This window comes from Manacus candei, unplaced genomic scaffold (assembly GCF_025592945.1).
Source record: "Manacus candei isolate 608988 ecotype Guabito, Panama unplaced genomic scaffold, ASM2559294v1 h1tg000018l, whole genome shotgun sequence".
NCBI classification, from domain to species: domain Eukaryota; kingdom Metazoa; phylum Chordata; class Aves; order Passeriformes; family Pipridae; genus Manacus; species Manacus candei.
Window position 1 is genome coordinate 1,396,095 of NW_026138066.1, and position 18,127 is coordinate 1,414,221.

General features: G+C 36.7%; 1 protein-coding gene across 6 annotated transcripts in view; it reads left to right on the forward strand.

Annotated features, from left to right (window-relative positions):
- The window catches only part of VEZT (vezatin, adherens junctions transmembrane protein), a 65,557-nt gene that overhangs the window by 19,930 nt on the left and 27,500 nt on the right, over positions 1 to 18,127 (forward strand). For 4 of the 6 annotated variants that reach the window (XM_051784031.1, XM_051784036.1, XM_051784034.1 and 1 more), the window contains 4 exons: positions 2,591 to 2,680; positions 5,122 to 5,297; positions 7,731 to 8,006; positions 13,394 to 13,543. In XM_051784031.1, the coding sequence (XP_051639991.1) occupies positions 2,591 to 2,680; positions 5,122 to 5,297; positions 7,731 to 8,006; positions 13,394 to 13,543 (692 nt within the window). The remainder of the gene's footprint in view (positions 1 to 2,590; positions 2,681 to 5,121; positions 5,298 to 7,730; positions 8,007 to 13,393; positions 13,544 to 18,127) is intronic. The other 2 variants (XM_051784032.1, XM_051784037.1) reach the window with 1 other exon arrangement.

An 18,127-nucleotide genomic window follows, 5' to 3' on the forward strand; every position in this document is an offset into this window, starting at 1 on the left:
CCATCTTAGACATGATAATATTTCATCACTAGAACAGAGCTGGTGCTGGAGACAGAGGATTGTGTTGGGGCTCAGTGCACAGCCCTCAGTGGCTGTGCAGGTGACCTGATGTGGGATGGCAGAGGGATCCATCCTTTGCCTAAGTGTAGGCCTCCCACTCCCTTAAATGCTAGTTCTGGGTAGCTGCAAAGTATTTAATATGTAGCATTATCTTCTTCTGTAATGCACAGAATTTCTCTACAAAAGAGGAGTAGTCCTTAGAATTTTGTGCATGTCCTATGCTATTATTTTTTTTTTAAATGTTAGGAGTTATACATCTTTGTTATTTAGTTTACAGAGGGTTTGACTGAGTGGTGTTCTAAAGTTGTAAGAAGAATGTTCCAGAAGCGTTGGCTACATGACCTGACTTGTGTGTTGGAGAAAGTTGTTTTACTTGTCAGTAACACTCCCAACGGGAATGCAGACTGTGAGACACTATTCCAAGGATCTGAATAATTTAGTGTATTGCTGTACTCTACCAGGTCACAGCCCAAGACAGTGGGTTGTCTTGGTTTGTGTTTTCAAGCTCTGACGTGCCTGTTGAGGGTTTACGCAAGCTGGGATTTTTATTTTTAAACTAAAACATGGAGAATAAACTGAAAGATTACTTACGTAGCACACTAGTTTGTTTTTTCAGTAACTCCACAGTTTAGTTTAGTAAGCTGGTAGCAGTTTAAAACTATTCTTGGTGTAGCTTTAAATGTTCATGATAAAAATCAGAAGACTTAAGAAAAGCTAAGCAGTTGAAAATGGTAGGCTTCAAGAGGCATAATCTTAAGTTAATTCTGTGCCCTGCTTTCAACGTACAAGGAAAAGGAATTCTGAATGGAGTATCTGTTTGAAATTCAAATGCAGAGCAAGACCTTTGTTTATGTAATTTCAATTTTCTACAAATTCTAATCAGAAAATTTTGTTTTCTTTTGCACCACTGTACAAGATCGTTGGAGGATAATCTGGTGTTGCAGTTTGTGCCATTCTTCCAATTTATGTCATTGCGCTTGAGCAACATCAAAATAGAATCACTTGGATTTATTCCATATTCTTTAAGTGTGAATTGCTGGAATAGCTCCCCCTAATAAGCCACAATGGTATCAGTGTATTGGGGAGAGCTGTCATTATGAAATTCATGCTATTGTTTTACCTCTCCACTGACCTAAAAACACTTCCTTTTGGCATAGGTCTGCAATTCTAACTATACACAGAAAGGTGAGACATATGTAAGAAACACTTGAGTTAGATTACCTAAGTGGGCACCAAATTAAGTTATTTCAAAAACTGTTGAAGCTTAAGGGCTTTAAGGTAACAATTTCTGATGTTGAAGCTGCTCTGGCTTGCTGTGCCAGACTTGTCACACTGCCTTTCAGAGGGCTGTCAGGCTGGTCATAGGGCTAACTGCAAAGCTCCAAGCTCCTGTTGCTTGGGTTTCCCACCTGATAGTTGTGGGGAAACCAGGAAAAAAAAACAGAAGAGGGGAATAAAAAAAGAAAAAAAAAACAAACCCAAACCCAAGAAACCAAGAGGGAGAAACAGAAGCTATCACCTTTTATATATTTAGCTATTAGAATCTGTTTGGAGTTTTGTTTTTTTTATTTTGAAGAAGTATGCCACAAAATGTAAGCACTTCACAATCAATTTCTTTTGGCATGTATTTTGTTTGGTTGTATTACATGTCAGCAGTCTGAAGATTAAGAGGCAGGGCCTAAGAATTCATGAAATATATGTAAGTAAATATTTTGAAAAATACTTCCTGTCAGCTCAATCTGAGGAAAGTAGATATACAGTGTGTCAAAAGCTGCTTCTTTTTTTCATTGGATGGCTGCAGACTGAAGCAAAATTGTGCATCTATTCAATTATAATCTGTCATGCATCATGTTTTAGGAAGACACATGAGTAAAATGTGTGATGACTGAGAGGGAGTCCCTCTAATTAAAGGCTTTTGAAGTTATGTTTACAGCTCAGACAAAAGTATGGATTTAGGTTGCAGGGGAAGCAGTATAGAGACAAAGGACCTGATAGCACACACTGGTTTGGACAGTTCCTCTTCTTACCCTCACCATTCCCTGTCTCTGTTCACAACTCCTCTGGAGCCTTGTTCTCAAGCTGCAGTGGACTGTCCTCTCCCAGTCTTTTACTTTTTTTTCAGCCCCTGTCAGCCATTTAATGTGTTGGCTTTTTATCCTCCAGGAGAGAGAAAGTCTTTCATATCAATGCAGTAGCTGCCAACTCGAGATCAAACTAATTCTAGCTGTAGTTATTTTTAACAGAATAACATAACAGTCTATTATGCTCCAAATAGGTGGGGTTACTGAAAGCTTTATTTTATTCTCTTGTGTACAAGCAAACTGACAGGAAGCAGATGTTCTCTTAGTGTACTGTGAAGTTAGGCCAGACACAGTAAGTGAAACTTCCTTACAGGTACTTGTGTTTGAGCTAACAAGAAAATCAAATGCAGAAGTAAAAGCATTGTATGTTGTTATTTATTTATTTTTGGCTTTGGAGGTTTTTTTGGTTTTTTGTTTTTTTTAATTGGAATAATTTCTGTTCCCTTCAGCAAGGCATCCTGTCAAAACTAGCTGAATTCTTTAGAAGCTGGTTTCCTTTTCCACAGTATAAGAAAAACGATGACATACTTCACCGACTGGTAAGTGATCACTTCACTTTTTTTATTTTTCCATTTCCTTTCCTAATCTACAGGTCTTCCTGCTCCTCTAAGCAACATCTTTGGTCTGTATTGTTGGTTTTGGCTCTTAAGAGTTTTACTTGTTCTTCAGATAGTGCTGATTCTGGTTTTCAGAATTACTGTGCCAAATTGGGCACAAAAGGACAGGAACAGTATCAGGAGCCAGGGTAAAGATGTTCAAAATGTGGAAGAGAAGATAAAATATGTTAGAAATTAAAGCAGTTCTCGTAAGCTGAAAGGAGTTAACCTGCAGTATAGGTATCCCCACTGGTGGAAGGCAGTGGGGAGATACTAACTGAGAAAGTCCTTATGTTGCAGCCTAGTGCCTTGCAGAGACTGCCTAAGACAGAAGGCTCTAGGGCTTCACCTGAGTATTGCTTCACCCTCTGTTTCAGCTTGTTGGCTCAGGCATAGCACCACTGCAGTGCAGCTGTACTAGCCCTGGACCCATCCTGGCCTCTTTGTTTCTGCATTGCTGTCCACAGGGCTTCTGCATTTGGGGGAAGCAAAGGAAACTAGGGCACCTCCATTCTAATGCTTCAGAACAGTGCTGCCAGTGAGCACAGACATCCGTGCAGCGCTCTGGCTGCAGGGAGTGGCCAGATCTGTTCTCTGTGCTACCCATGTGCTCTCATTTCAGCAGTTCAGAAGCAGGTTGCGTGCCCCAACAGAGGTTGTGTTCTCTTCCTCCTGGAGCCTGCAGGATCATTTAGGGTTTAAGTCAGCCTGTGTGGGTTAGAGACCTGAAGGGGGATAGTTCTACCCCAGTTCGTTAAAAGTAATTTTATGCTGCCTTTATACCTGTTCTCTGCAGCACCACTTTCTAGCCAGTTCAGTCTCCAGTCTGGGCTTGTCTCAGATCTGCTTTAACTTGTACCCAGCTGCTTCAGGCTTGCAAGTGTCACCTTAGTCAGACTGTTCCAGAATCTAGAATTTTGATTTTTTTTTTTTCTACTATGATGTAGGGTTGACATCTTAAAATATAGCTTCAAAAGAAAATTCTGAGCAACATGAGAAGTTAGGCTTTTCCATTTCTCAGAGAGTTCTGCTGAACCCAATTGCTATCTCTTCTCCTTTATCTCAGGAGAACAAAATTTCCTCTAAAATCTCTCATTAGTGATCTTTGATTGACTTTTTTCGTCCTCCCTCTTCCCCTATGAATCAAAAGGTATTATCTTAACAGCAATTTTCAACCTTACTTTCTTGAGATGGAGGCATAACTGAAAAACATGGAGAACCTGTTTGTCCTGCTGCATACTACAAAGTAGGGTACTGAAATGACACAGGATGCGTTGGAGGAGGGCAGAGTTTTCTCTTGCACACAGTCCTGAAAAAAATGTTTTCCGCTAAAAGTAGAATGCAGATTATCTGAGGTGACATCAGTGTATGAAATTAAACTTTTAAACCAGCTATCCTGTGGTTTCATAAAGAATCTCATTCTGTCAATGACAGAAGTAAACAGATTTTGTACTGTGAAATGTAACACTTGTGTTAAAAGCTTCTGTTAGAGGATTTTCAGAAATATTCTCCTTTCTCTCCTGTAATTAGCTAGGTGCAAAGATGTACGTGTTCAGTGTTTCTTGGGTTTTGTTATGACATTCTTAAATTAAAATGTTTTGTATTATGGTTTGGTGCACTATGATATGGGCTTTTCTGATGGACATATTTGTCTTCAAGAACTGCATATTTGACTTGAAGACCTATAGTAGGGGAAAAAGTAACAAATTATTATCATGGCATTAAAGTCACAAGTAAGTAGCTCCCTAAAGTTTACCTGGAGTTTTATCAAGTGGGGGGAACTTCAGAGCCCCATGCTGTTTTTTGTTTGGATTGAGTTTCCTTGGGAAAGGTACAAAATCCTGCAGGAGAGGACTTCATTGCCTTGGCCTGGGGCTTGAGTCTGGTGCTTTAACCCTACTGTTACTAAGTGTCCACAAGTGACTTTTTGTTGACTAATTTGCAATCTCTCTCTTTTTTTCTCTATTTTTTGTTTGTTAATGACATAAATAATGTCATGACATTTAAAAAAAAAAAGTGTTTACTGTTTCAGTAATGATGTTCTAATAGATGCAGGACCTCTCTGATTCTTATGCAACTATATTGGCATACTCTGTGGCCTGTTTCCAGTTATTGTTACTATCTAGGTCAGATCACAAAGTCAGTGTCATGCATCCTGCAAGTCTGAACTGTTAGGTTGTATGTGAGTTTTTAAAGTTAAACAAGTTTAATAAAAATGAAGTAGCTACTTGTGATATATCTGAAACATTCCTGTACTCTTTGAGAATAGACTGTTGTCAGTAAAGTGTAGTGTCTGGGTGTTTTCCTTGTTCTGCTAACTTAATTGTAAGAATTTGCATATTCTTTTCTAATACCTGTTTTTTCTCCTGCCCGTTTGTGGTAAGGATGTTGGATTTCGAGTTGACACGCTCCGTACCATCCTGCAACAGGAAGTTCTGCTGCAGGAGGATGTGGAACTGATTGAGTTCCTTGACCCCAGTATCCTGTCTGCGGGGCAGTGTAAGCAACAGGAAAACAGACAGCTTCCAACACTGCGCTCCCTAGCAACTCCTAATATTTGGTATTGTATAGAGAATATCTACCACTATATTCACTGAGAAACAAGCAAAAAATATATTGTATGTTCTTGAAATAAAATGCAGCATTAAAGTAACTTTTTTTCGCAGGTCCTTTGGTCCACTAGTCCCCAGACTTTTTATAAGAGTGTTTTGTTTCTTCAGGCATTTTATTCAAAGAGTGAATTTTAATCTGAGATAGCTACTTGAACGTGAATGGATACTTCCAAACTAATATATTCTATTAGGAAGAACTAACATGGTTGATTAATTCATTAATTTCTAAAGCTATACAAAGGTGATTTTGAGAAATGAGACATGATTGTGAGGACTGAATTGAAAAGTGGGTTTTTTGCTGCGGTCTTCATAAAATATACTGCAAGGGGAAGAGGTGAGGTGGGATGTGCAATTAATTTTCAGATGTAGAATACCAGAAGAATAAACTAAAAACTATTTAAATAGGATGCATTGAAGTCAAGAAATGTGTGGAATTGACTCAAGAATACTGAGGGGGCTGACTGCAGCATTATCTGAACAACTAGCACCTGTATTTGAAAAATAACAAGACCAGTTGTTTTCACAGAGTGTCTTGCTCAGAAATGGACAGGAATCAGTAGACAGAAATCTTATAACACAGCCCAGTGCTATTTTGTCATATGTATGTTAGAAAAATAGATAAAATTATTATAGTCAACCCCAACTGTTTAAGTTATGTCATTATTGATGTTCTCTGACAAAAGAGAACGTTTGAACTAGATTTTTCTGGTCCTAGCATTATTTGGTTTCTCTAACTGTTCAGATGATAAAGTACACTTACAAAATAAGTGAATATTGCTCAACTTACAGATGACAAGTAAGTTTGTGTTTTCATAGAATAGAGGGTCAAAATTAGATTGGAGAAATACCTTGAAATCGATAGAAAAGTCAATAAAGACAAAAGTCTAATGCTGCACTTGGGAAGGAAAAGTTAAATTAATAAACACAAAGTGATGAATAATTGGATATGCAGTACTATTCCAGAAAAGAAACTTGGATTGATAGTGTTAGGATGTGTAGAAGGTGGTTAGGAACGTGGGGATCAGTGTCATTTGTTCTGTTCATAAAAGGGAAAGATGTGAGGAAAAATAATGCAATTAATCTGCCAGTGATTCAGACTGAACTTGGGGGAAATCATTTGAACTCTACGGATACTCATGAGTTGGAATGGCTCTCTGCATGGGTTGTGAAGTCTCATCTTTGGTCTGTCCATGATGATCTGGGCTAACCAGAAACTGAAAATGGACAAAGTGAGCTCTTATATCCCTTTTAGTCTTTTAATTGTTGTGATTTATTTTTTTCATTTACCAAGGAAGTTAGAGACTGTGTGTCTGTCCCTTTTAAAGGGACTATTTTGGACTGTTTTAACCCTGGACTATTTTAACCCTGGACCTATCAGGAGCCAGTAGCCCTGAAGAGTTAACACTTGTAAAGCTTGTTGAAATTTGCCCACAAAGCCATCCAGAAAATAGAAACCCAGAGACTGTGTCTTATTTTAGAAATGGAAAAATATTCCTTGTGAATACTTCCAAATCTAAATGCAGGATACATTTAGTTTACATAGAGCTTTATGACGTAAAGAAAGCGAATATTTTTCATTGAAAAAATTCTGAAAAACTGTAGTTGAAATGCACCTTGAAGCCAATATCCCATCCATCTCTGTGAAGATTGTAATTATTTTACAAAACTGTAATATATATGAAACACAGTGTATTTTTAGCAGTTATTTGTGTTGAATTTTTCTAGAAAAAAAATAACTGTGAAGTTTTTGAAATGTCCTTTAGAAATAACTGAACTGAGATACTAGGAACTCTGTTCTTCAACGATTTTCAAAAACTGCCAAATTATTTAAAATGACTATTCAAGCCATATTTATAAAATGTGTTAAAAACTAATAGTGCGTTGGTGTCCAAGTTAAATGAGTCAGACTCTAGAAAAAATACATCTGGCATTACTTGAGGGATTTGCTACCAAAAGAAACATGCCCTTCCCTGCTGTACTCTTGAACCTGGAAGTACAGATATTACGGTTCCTACATGCCCTGGCTTATAATTCTGAGTAGTCAGGTTTTTTCTTTTTCTATTTTCTTTTTCCTTTTTTTTTTTTTTTAAGTCACATGTAAGAGAAACTGACCTTTCAAAGTGGTATATTATTCTTTTACTCATGCTATAAAAAGCTGGAGAAATGTTTCCTTAGAGTATACCAAGCACGTAATATCATGTACATATTCATCTAAGTCTGCTACTAGCGTAGTTTTTGGTGTTCACAACTCCCTTCAGGACCTACATAAAAGCCCCATAATAAGGTGTTGTAATCCTAAACGTAACTGAAAATTTTGAGATTTTTTTACCCCTTGTTTGACCTCAGGAATCTGTGGTTGATGATACTTTCTCCGTTTGCAGGGATGTTTCGCTGTTTCTTGCCTTTGTAAGTGCACTGCTTATGCTTCCTTCGTGGTGGAAGGAATCATCGTGGCTGCTGTGGGGACTAGTTCTGCTTGTCTATGCAGTCTTTAGAGTATGGGGCACATGGAGGACAGCCAAACTGCAAATGTCCCTGCGAAAATACTGTATCCAGCTGGAAGAAACAGTGGCAAATAGCCGAGCTTTTACTAATCTCGTGAGGAAAGCTCTACGACTCATTCAAGAGACTGAAGTAATTTCCAGAGGATTTACCCTGTGAGTCTGTATTTCAATTTATTTAATACACAGATCCATTCAAACCCGCTGTCTTCTAAGATTGTCTTGTTACACTGTCTCCTGTAACAAGTGGAATTACTGAAAAACAGTACTTAAAGGTTTTTGTTTACATAAAATAGTATAATTGCAATTCATACTAAAAGAATGAATTCTAACAACTCAGTGTTAAAACCCTGCATCCTGAAGGTGGATTAAGTCTCACAAAACTCATATGTCTTTGAAATCTCCTGCTCTACTAGCAATGAAATACACAAAGAAATGGATTTTGAACTAATTCAGTTAATGATTTTGGAAAGTCATTTAGAGAGTTGGTTGTTTGAGGTTTTTTTTTATCTTATGTTACCAAATATATGTAAATAAACTGATCTGCAAGTAATCATTCATAGTTTAGAAAACAAGATAACATGAAAAACATTCTATTTTTATTTAACAAATAACAGTCTGAAGTAGTGAGAACAAAGTAATCAGCAAGACCATCAAAGGTCATTTCCCACCTCAAATAAAGTTAATATTACTCTTTTTTCTTGCATACAATTGTTGAAATGTTTAGCTTCTTAAATTAGTTACTGTTGAATTTGCCTCTCTCACTTAAGGGGTGTGAAAGTGTTTCTGATTACTTAACTCTTGTAGTGATTTGGTAAGTTTTGCTTGTTTGCTATGTGAAAGAACATCAGAACGTGTTCAGCGTATGCAATGATTCCAAAGCCAAGAGGCCTGCTTCTGTGCACTCTCATTGGCATGGATGCTTTTCCCTTGTAACAACCTGTGGTGAGATACATACCTGTACCAGTTACACTTAAGGCTAAAGGAGGTGGGAAACGCCAACACCTAAAATACAGTTGACTTCTTTCTAAAAACAATAAAACATTCCCTTGCATGCACCAAGAAGTTGTTTGTTCGTGCCAGACCAACTATTCTGCATTCAGGCACATGTTCTTACATGCAAGCTTGAAACTGTAGACTTGAAATTTTGAATTAATTTTCTAGCTTGAGATACCTTCAGTGTGCTTCATTGAAGAAACGTTTCGTTCTCCCTTCGGAATGCATAAGCATGTATTCAGTCTGCCTAGCTATGTGTTTTGTTTTGATCTGGGTTTTTTGCTGAAGAAGCATATAGTTAAGCAATAGGCAGTCTTATCTTTGCAAACGGGTTCTTAAAAGAAATTATTGTTAGGGCTTGTCCAAATTACAGATGAGAAAAACATTTGGATTTTTGCCTAAGTTTAAGCAAACGAACTTCTGGTCAGTGTCTCAATTGCTGCTGCCTTGTTCTTTTACTACATTTCTTAGATAACAGATTAACAAAAAACAGACTGGTCTTTAAGCTGATGCTTGATCTAATAGCCTCTTTACTTAAAACTTTGGCAAACTTTTCAAAAGACTTTGGAGTATGGATGGAGTGGGAGAAGTCTGACTGACATCCTCATTGGAACAATTGTACAGTATAAAGAAGTCAGTGCTGTACAAGTTTTGGTTTGGTTTAGCCTGGAGGAAGTTCTAACTCCAGAATGTCCTTTCCTACATCCACATATGCAAGAGATGCTGCTGCACAGATCGATGAGAAATTCTTTGCTTGAGGTAGCACTTTGTATATGATCCAAAAAACTAGTTATCTCTTTTTTCTTCTAGAATTTTGCAACAATAAACCTCAGCAGAACAAAGTTTAGTATGATCTCCTGTAGTAATCTTGTCAGAATCTTAGTGCTTGTTCAGAGAGTCACGTGGCAATAGAAATGGTTGCACCTGAAACGTTAATGAGTGTTGTCTTGTGTTATTTTACATCCTTAAAGAATGAGAGTTCAATCAGGTAGTGCAGCATCCTGGTCAGTGACACATAGGCAAGTGTTTTAAGGTACTGCTAGCTCAGCATACTTTGGGCTGTGCATTAATCATATTGTGAAGGGAAAGATACTGAAGCTGACAAATAGTACCAAGTTCAGATTTTGACTAGCTGTTCTTAGCTAAACTGTGATCGGGCAAGCCCAGGTCTGCAGCTGAAGTTCCTTGTGCTCCACTCGTGGTTTTCTTCCCCATGGCACCATCCATTGCTATTTTTGTAGGCTAAATTATATATGCTTTGAAATATCTATGGTTTTTGCTTTATTATACCCTATTTGCCCCTTATTAATTGATATTGGACTGTCTCTGTAAATGTTAGATTATTTCTGATGAGGTTTTGGTTGGTCATCACTAGTTCAGTATTTACTACTGTGTGGTAGTGACTGCTATACTCAAATATTATTCAAATGTAATTTTGCCTTCATTCCCCTCCCACCCAATAAAACTCACAGCAGCCATATAGAATAGGAACTGAGAACTTGAGCAGGGAGCTTGGAATAGATAATTTCCATTGGTCCCTTCCAACCTTAACTGTTCTGTGATTCTATAATCCTGTTGGGCTTTTCTTATATTAGCTACCCTCAAAGATATTCTGATATTCTGATTCCAGAATGGCCTTCAGAAGTGTTTAGCGCTGCTGTTAGTGTTTCAGGTGTGCCTACTCGAACAAGCTCTGCGATGCAGAGATGGCCAAGATCTCACCTGGGTAATTTGGATTACAGAAATTGTGTAGCGAAGGTTAGGCAATGCTCTATTCAGGCAGAAAGGCAGTATTTCTGTCTAATTGCTTCACTTGTAATTAGACAAATGAAGCCTGATCATGGATTGCAGCCTGGAATTTCTGCAGCGTAATGAAAGTATGTCCACTGTCTTGCACATTATAAAATGAGAACTGAAGGAATACATAATGAAAGGCTGCAGCAATAAGCAGCAAGTATTTATTCCCTTGCCTGTCACTGAAATAATTTTCTTTTCCAAAATGCTCCCTTTCTACTATATTTTAAACTGAAATTAAACCCTATGAGCACATCTTGGTGCATATTAGCATCTTTATAGAACAGCTTTCATGTTGGAGTGCAGGAATGGGTTTCAGTGTGTCTATATAAGTTTGTTGGAAGTTGAAAGCCAATTTAAGATTTAGCTTGTGACAATAATGGAGAAATATGTCACTGTTCTTTACAAGTAACATGGGTCTGGAGCAGTAGGAAAGAAAATTCATCCTTAACCTTTTTTTCTTCTTGCTACTTGTGGCTGATATGCAAAGCTGATAACATTTTGTAAGTCAAATTAAAATATATAGAAGATAAGAGAGAATTTTTACAAGTGTATGTAGTGATATGACAAGGGAGAATGGCTTAATTGAAATAGGGCAGGTTTAGATTAGATATTAGGAAGAAATTCTTACTATGAGGGTGGTGGGACACAGGAAGCTGCAGATGCCCCATCCTGGACATGTTCAAGGCTAGGCTGGATGGGGCTTCGAGCAGCTTGGTCTAGTGGAAGGTGTCCCTGCTCATGGCAGGGTGGTTGGAACTAGAGGATCTTTAAGGTCCCTTCCTTGAAGATCAAACAATTCTGTGATTCTGTGAAGATAAATGAAACATTAGGAAGTTAGGGATATGACATGTCTGACATGTAGACATTTATAACAAATTATACTAATCTAAGATTAGTGGAATAAAGAAGAATTATTTTCTGAAAAGGCTGAATCAAGCCTTTCCAGAAGGAAAGCAGATTGTTTTGCTCAGTACTGGCACTACGTGCTGTGCATGAGTTGTGCTATATTTATTCTGTGTAGAAGTTGGAAATGCTTGCATCGCTACAGAAGAACATGGACCTTTGTCTCTTTTTTACAGTAGAAGAATTTTCCTCCTTTTCTTTGAGCCTGTTTCTGACAATTCCCCCTGGGCTTGAGTCTACAAACTGATGTGAGAGTTTATATATAAATACTTCCACTTGTTACCTTGGAAAGCCAGAGAAACATTAGAGCTTGGCATGTACTGCATTACATGCTGTGGTCCCTAGAGAAATGTACATCTAGGCTAGGCATTTGAAATTTACATTTGGAAATGGAAATGAATACAATCTTTTTATTTTAATCAGATTTTAAAGTTATGAGATGTTATATAAACCATTTGAATATCACATAATTTAATGTGGTATGCAGATATTTTATATTGTATTTCAGCTAGCATATTCAGTATATGGCAATATTTGGCATGAATCTGCTTGTGTTAATTATGCTTAACATACTGATATGGGTCCAGCCTTGCTCACTGGGTGGTCTGCATTGCTTTTCATAGTTGACAGTGAAGGCCATAAGCTATTTCCCCTCCTGGCAATGTTCAGCATGGCCCAGCTAAGCACATGGAGTAGGACTGACATTTTTCCAGCAGGGTCAGGCCTGCTGACTTAGCTTTTTTGATCAGACAGGCTACAGAAACAGTTACCAAGGCAGCAACACACCTCAGTCTTGCCAGGTACCCTGTAAGCTTTTCCCTTTTAAGTGATCGTGGACATGAATTCACCTCCTCACCTGCCCTTGGAAAGGTGAGAGCAGAAGCAGGCTTCCAGTCCCCAAACAATTAATCCCAATTGATCATCCTATTGTCCATCTGCACTATGTTCATTCCCAAGCTGATTCTACTAAACACAGCCCCAGCAAGCAGAGTACACCTGGGCCGTTTACAGTGTCTCAGTCATAGGTTTGGCATCAGATTGTATATGAATAGGTATAGCTGGAGCTTAATGTTACTCAGACACGTGTAATGTTCACCCAGTTCACAATTCATTTTGTTTCCAAATGAGGCAATTTCTTACAGTGCTAAAGCCATTCTGAAGTATATTCTGATAGGCAAATGGCATAGTTTCTTTTAAATGGTGTATTCACCTGAACAGGTGGATGCCAAATGTAGTTTCAAATGTGATTGTGTGGTTGCATATATTTCATGTGTTTACCTGTCAAAACTCCCACAAACACAGCTGTCATTCATTACATGATGATAAAATCTGTGTCACCACTCAAATAATATTTCTCTTGACCTAGAAAAGTTTCTGCATGGAGGAAGTTTAATGAATACAGTATTTTGCATGAGTAACTATGTAGTGGCACATTTTTTCTGCAAAAATTATTGAAAGAATAAGCTAGATGTAAAGAGATGTGTTAAATACCTGTTTATTAAAACTTCCAAAGCTGACAGTGTAATAGTTTTGTATCAGAGATAATGTTACAACTTGTCTACCCTTAGTGTATTATCTTAGAAAATTTTAGAGAAAATAAATTTGCGTAGGAGTTTTACCATGGCTCAGATGAGAATAGAATCAGGCTATCTACTGAGGAATCCTGGCTGCTATCTGAAATGTTGATTAAATATATCATTGATAGGATGGATTTTTTTTTTTTAAATGTCATAGTTTCTGAGTGGTTTGAAAAATTTTTCTAAATAATGGAATAAGAAAGCTTATGTACTGTCTTTTAAAAATACTTTAGGACATCTGTACAGTTGTATCACATTTTACTTTTCAAGTTTGCTTGACAGGGTCAGTGCTGCTTGCCCATTTAATAAAGCTGGACAGCATCCTAGTCAGCACCTGATTGGTCTCCGGAAGGCCGTGTATCGATCCGTCAGAGCCAACTTTCGGGCTTCAAGACTGGCCACTCTGTACATGCTGAAAAAATATCCTTTCTGTACAAACCCATGAGTGGAGATACTCCATATTAAGTACCTGTGGTTGTGTCAATGTTTAGAGTCCGTATTTCTAGAAACATACAGTTTCTAATTATGTATCTACACAAAGTAAAGAAAAGGTAGCATAGTAAATTTGGGCTTATGCTTGTTTTGGAATGTTTAAAATTTTTGCCTCTGTGTACTGTGCAGATGTGTTGATTGCACTGAAAACGTTGTCCCAGTTACAGACAACCATGCCTTTGGTGTAAGTGCCAATGATGTATTTCAGAGTCCTTCGGGTTTTGTTTTATAATTCCTCTTAGCCATCTTTTCCCCTTGCACCAAAATATCCTCTTCTCTGAACAAATGGCCTTTCTCTCAACATCCCTGTGTTCAAAGGTAAGTTGATTTTCTATTTCAGACAAGCTGAGTGGAACTGATTACATTAATTTAGCCAAAAGGCACATTTAAAAGCAAGGAGTTTTTACTCTGAATCAGACCAGAACTCTTTGTTCAGATTACATTTTGTAAAGTGTCATCTGTATTTTTTCAATGAATTGATACTTTCTTAAATGGCTTTAGCATTTCAAGGTTTTTTCCTATGTTTATTGTACTATATAGGAAATAACAATGTATTCACCCTAAATTACAGCAAAATTTAAAACAGATATGTTCCTAATCTGAAAAAAAAAAATACAAGGAAACAAAAGCCGATGGTAATGTGAGTGTTGAAAATCTGACACAACAAAGTACTTCTTTTGTCTTCCTGGAACTTAATATTGATTAATAAATGTTGTCTGGCAAATAGATGAATATATTGAGTGTTAATGTGTACACACACAGTGGCACACACAAAGCTGCACGTGTGTGCATTCACTTTGAAGCAAATTAGCACTTCTTTGCAAAATATTAATTTCTGTAGGAATGGGCATCCTTATTCTGGCCTCAAGACTTAGCTCTGAGGAATAGGGTGTATTTGCTGTGTAAAGGAAAAAAAAATTACTCCGGTTCAGACATGTTGGTGAGAGCAACTGATACTTAGCTTGGAAATAGTCAAGAATCACTTCTAAGAACATAGGAAGAGAGATCTGAAAATAGGCAGCTAACATGTCCTTCCCAAACATCCTCCAACATGGAGAAAGTCAGTCCAGCAGTGGTTATCACAAGTGTGTAATTGTTGTTGTGGCTGGAAAAGTTACAGGTTCAAGAATTATTGGTGTGTATTAGACTGTCCACGAGTTTTAAAACAACTAAATTTAAGGAATGGCTTTTAAATTAAGGAATGGGAGAGAAGAAAGTTTTGTTTAGTTTGGATAATTTGACATTTATATCTGTCTTTGAAAATTTATAGCAATTTACCATGTAGATACACAGTAGTAAGGGCCAGCAGAAATAAATGGCCAAAAATTTACTGAGGTTTAGTTTATATAGATAGGTTCTTGACAAATGAAAAGAGAAGCATTATATTTGCGCAGAATATAGTGACAAAACCAGTGGTAGCATTTGAAGGATTCTTTCCACCAAGATAACTAAGGACAACTTTAAGGTAGTTCCAAGTTACCTTTGTTTGATTCCCCCCCCCACTATCATGAATGCCTGAAAACATTACATGTATTACAGGAGTATTGATGGCAAGGAGGATCTTTCAAATGGATTCCAGTGCCTTGTGCAAGTAAATGCTACTCTTATGATGGAGGGGCCAAAGATTCCTTCATGTTGAAAGCATTTACAGCTGCGACTTGAGACAACTTTAATGCTCTTTTCCATCATCAGATTGTTAGCACAGATCTGGTCTACAGCAAGAAGAGAAACTGGAGAGATTAAATAAAGAAGTGAGGCAATAAATTGAAGGAAAGGAATGCTGATAAATTAAAGGAAAGGAATTTCCATCCAAAATCTGGAAATGAGATCCCTATTCTGACTTTTACAGGTCTTTTTAGTAAGTTTGGCTTTCCACCAAATGAGAAGATATTCTCAACTTTCATTCCTCTCAGTTGTTTGGTCATGAATTAATGAATTTCTATTTGAAATTTGCTTTTTCTGAGCATTGTGAGATATATGAATCCAGCAGGACTATTAGTGATTTACACTGGCAACGGCAAAACAAAATGCTTATAATAGAGAAACAGGTATTTGAAAAACATTCCAAATGTATAAAATTTGGATTAATATTACAATATTGCATTTAAAAAAACCCCCAAACCTATTTTCCCTAGTTAGTGTTAATTCTGTTTAAATTTTTTTTGTGTTTTACTGGATATTGCTTTGTATTTTTTTGTTGCAGAGCAGATGTATCTTTGTATTTAGGCAAGCGAAAAAATGCATTATTTTTGCTTGGAAAAATTTTCAGTAGAAATATAATATGCAAAACAACTCCTACTCTCAAGAATTTGAATCTGCCCAGCTAATACACTAATGATCAAATCTTAGTTTCATTTTAATTGAGAGTTGATCATTCCTTAGGGCGATTTTTCACTTTAAAGAATAAGAAGTGATAATTTCATAAGAGTGTGAGCAACTGCATAGGACAACCACAGCTTTTAACCATGGAGTGTGCATTTCATGGAAACATTTCTGTGCATGTATACACAGGAAACTTCCATACTAGAGTTTGCTTTCCTTGGTTGATGGTATTCAGTTGATACTGCAATGTGGGTATAATGCTTGTCATTCAACAACAGTGGTGAGCCTTTAACTCCAGATACCCTTATTGTGTAATGTCCAGTTATTAAAATAAGGTCCTGGCCTGTGACTGGGCCTTCTGAGTGATATACAGGCCTACAAAAGAATGATAATGCCAAGTATGTTCTATTTTCTTTTATCCTGGTGTTTCTTATAATAAACCTGTAAATCTGAAATTGAACTTTATAATGCAGCAAAGATAATTGTTGCCTTAAGACTATGGTAAACATCTCAAACAGAGACGTTTACTATTAGATCTAATGGTTAAAGTATTGTAGAAAATAGTGTTAAAGTCACTAATGTAGTAAAAGATATACTTTGATTTAAGCCTTCATTTAAAACATTCTTATTTACTTGGAACTTACTAGAAATATCTGTGGATTAATTATTTTTCCAAGGTTCCTTTCATCAGCAATCTGCAAAAAGATCAATTTACTCCTCCACTTTGAAAATATGCATTTATATGTGCTTAATAAAATCAGCCAAACAGCCTCTTAGAGGAACTGTTTTCTCAGACAGGTTGCATGTATATAATGTGAAGTCAAAAAGGTTTTCAGTAATAAGCAAAATCTATTTCAATGGGTTGTTTTTTCCCTGAAAAAGTAATTTCAGTGAATAATGTTGTATAGACAATGTACAGACATTGAGCTAAATGCTACTGTAAATTTTCATACTTACATTGTTTTAAATCTAGCCTGAAACTATACAGTAAAATAGAGGAAAGTTCAATCTTAAAAACATTTATAAATTTGTATCTCATTTTGTCAACAAATGGAAACTGCACAGCTTGTAGCTTTACTTTACACTACCTTGAGAGATTTTTTTGTTAGTAGTCTTAAGTAGGTTGCTAAACATATGCTTCATTGTATTTGATTATTTCTGAGATAACTATCAAATGCATACTTTGACTCAGTAAGACTAACCCTACTGGAAGCCAAAGGGAAACTGCTTTGAACTTAAGCCATTTTTCTTATGTTATAACTTCAAGAGATGCAAGGAAGAAAATATTCTTGAGGGGCTAAGCTGGTACCTGTTGGGTTTAGTCTTAAAAACTGGCAAATCTAGGTATTAATCTGAGCTGTAGAAAGAAATGAGTGACTTATTATACAATAAATTAGTAATTTATTATAAATTAATTAGTAAATAAATTAAATATTAAGGGATATATTGATCTGTGCTAATCCATTAATGGTAGCTTTTATAGCCATCAGTATTACTTCTCCTACGAAAATTATCTGCAGAAGATTTGGCTTTTGTGTTAATGTATGTCTCAAATATGTTAGAAGGAGATCTGTCTGATGAACCTGCTACAGAGAATTAAAAGTTTTAGTTCACAGGTTTATTCGTGGTGATACAAATTGCATAAACTTGATGTATTATCATTACTCACTTCAATAAAACTAGAAGTTTGAAAATATTTGCTTGTGGTTAGTGTGCCCCCTTTTAGCTAGATAGCTGCCTTCAGTGAGTAGAATTAATTAATTTTGCCCTAATTAAAAATTTTTTCCCATGTAAAGTAGAAAAAATATACAGTTATACTTTAGCCTTATACCAGGCATTCGTGTCAAACTTGGTGGACCAGTAATTTAATGAGATGGAAAGTCATATTACTTACATTTTGTGTGAAGGGACAGTTGGGTACTAGCAGAAACAATTCAGCATTTTCTCATGTCATTCTTACTCTAATTTGTTCATACTGGCAAGAGTACATTGCTCAAAATCATAGAACAAAATGTCAGAGAAAATAGAAGAGTATTTCTCTAGTAATCCAGAAGATAAGGGTATAGTAGGATGCAATGGCTGAAAGCTTAAACTAGAAATAAGGCGTTTTGGGTAAAGTATTTACAGGATGTTGCACAGAATAGTTCAGCAGCTCTCTGCACTGTGCTCCATTGAATTGTGTAATAACTC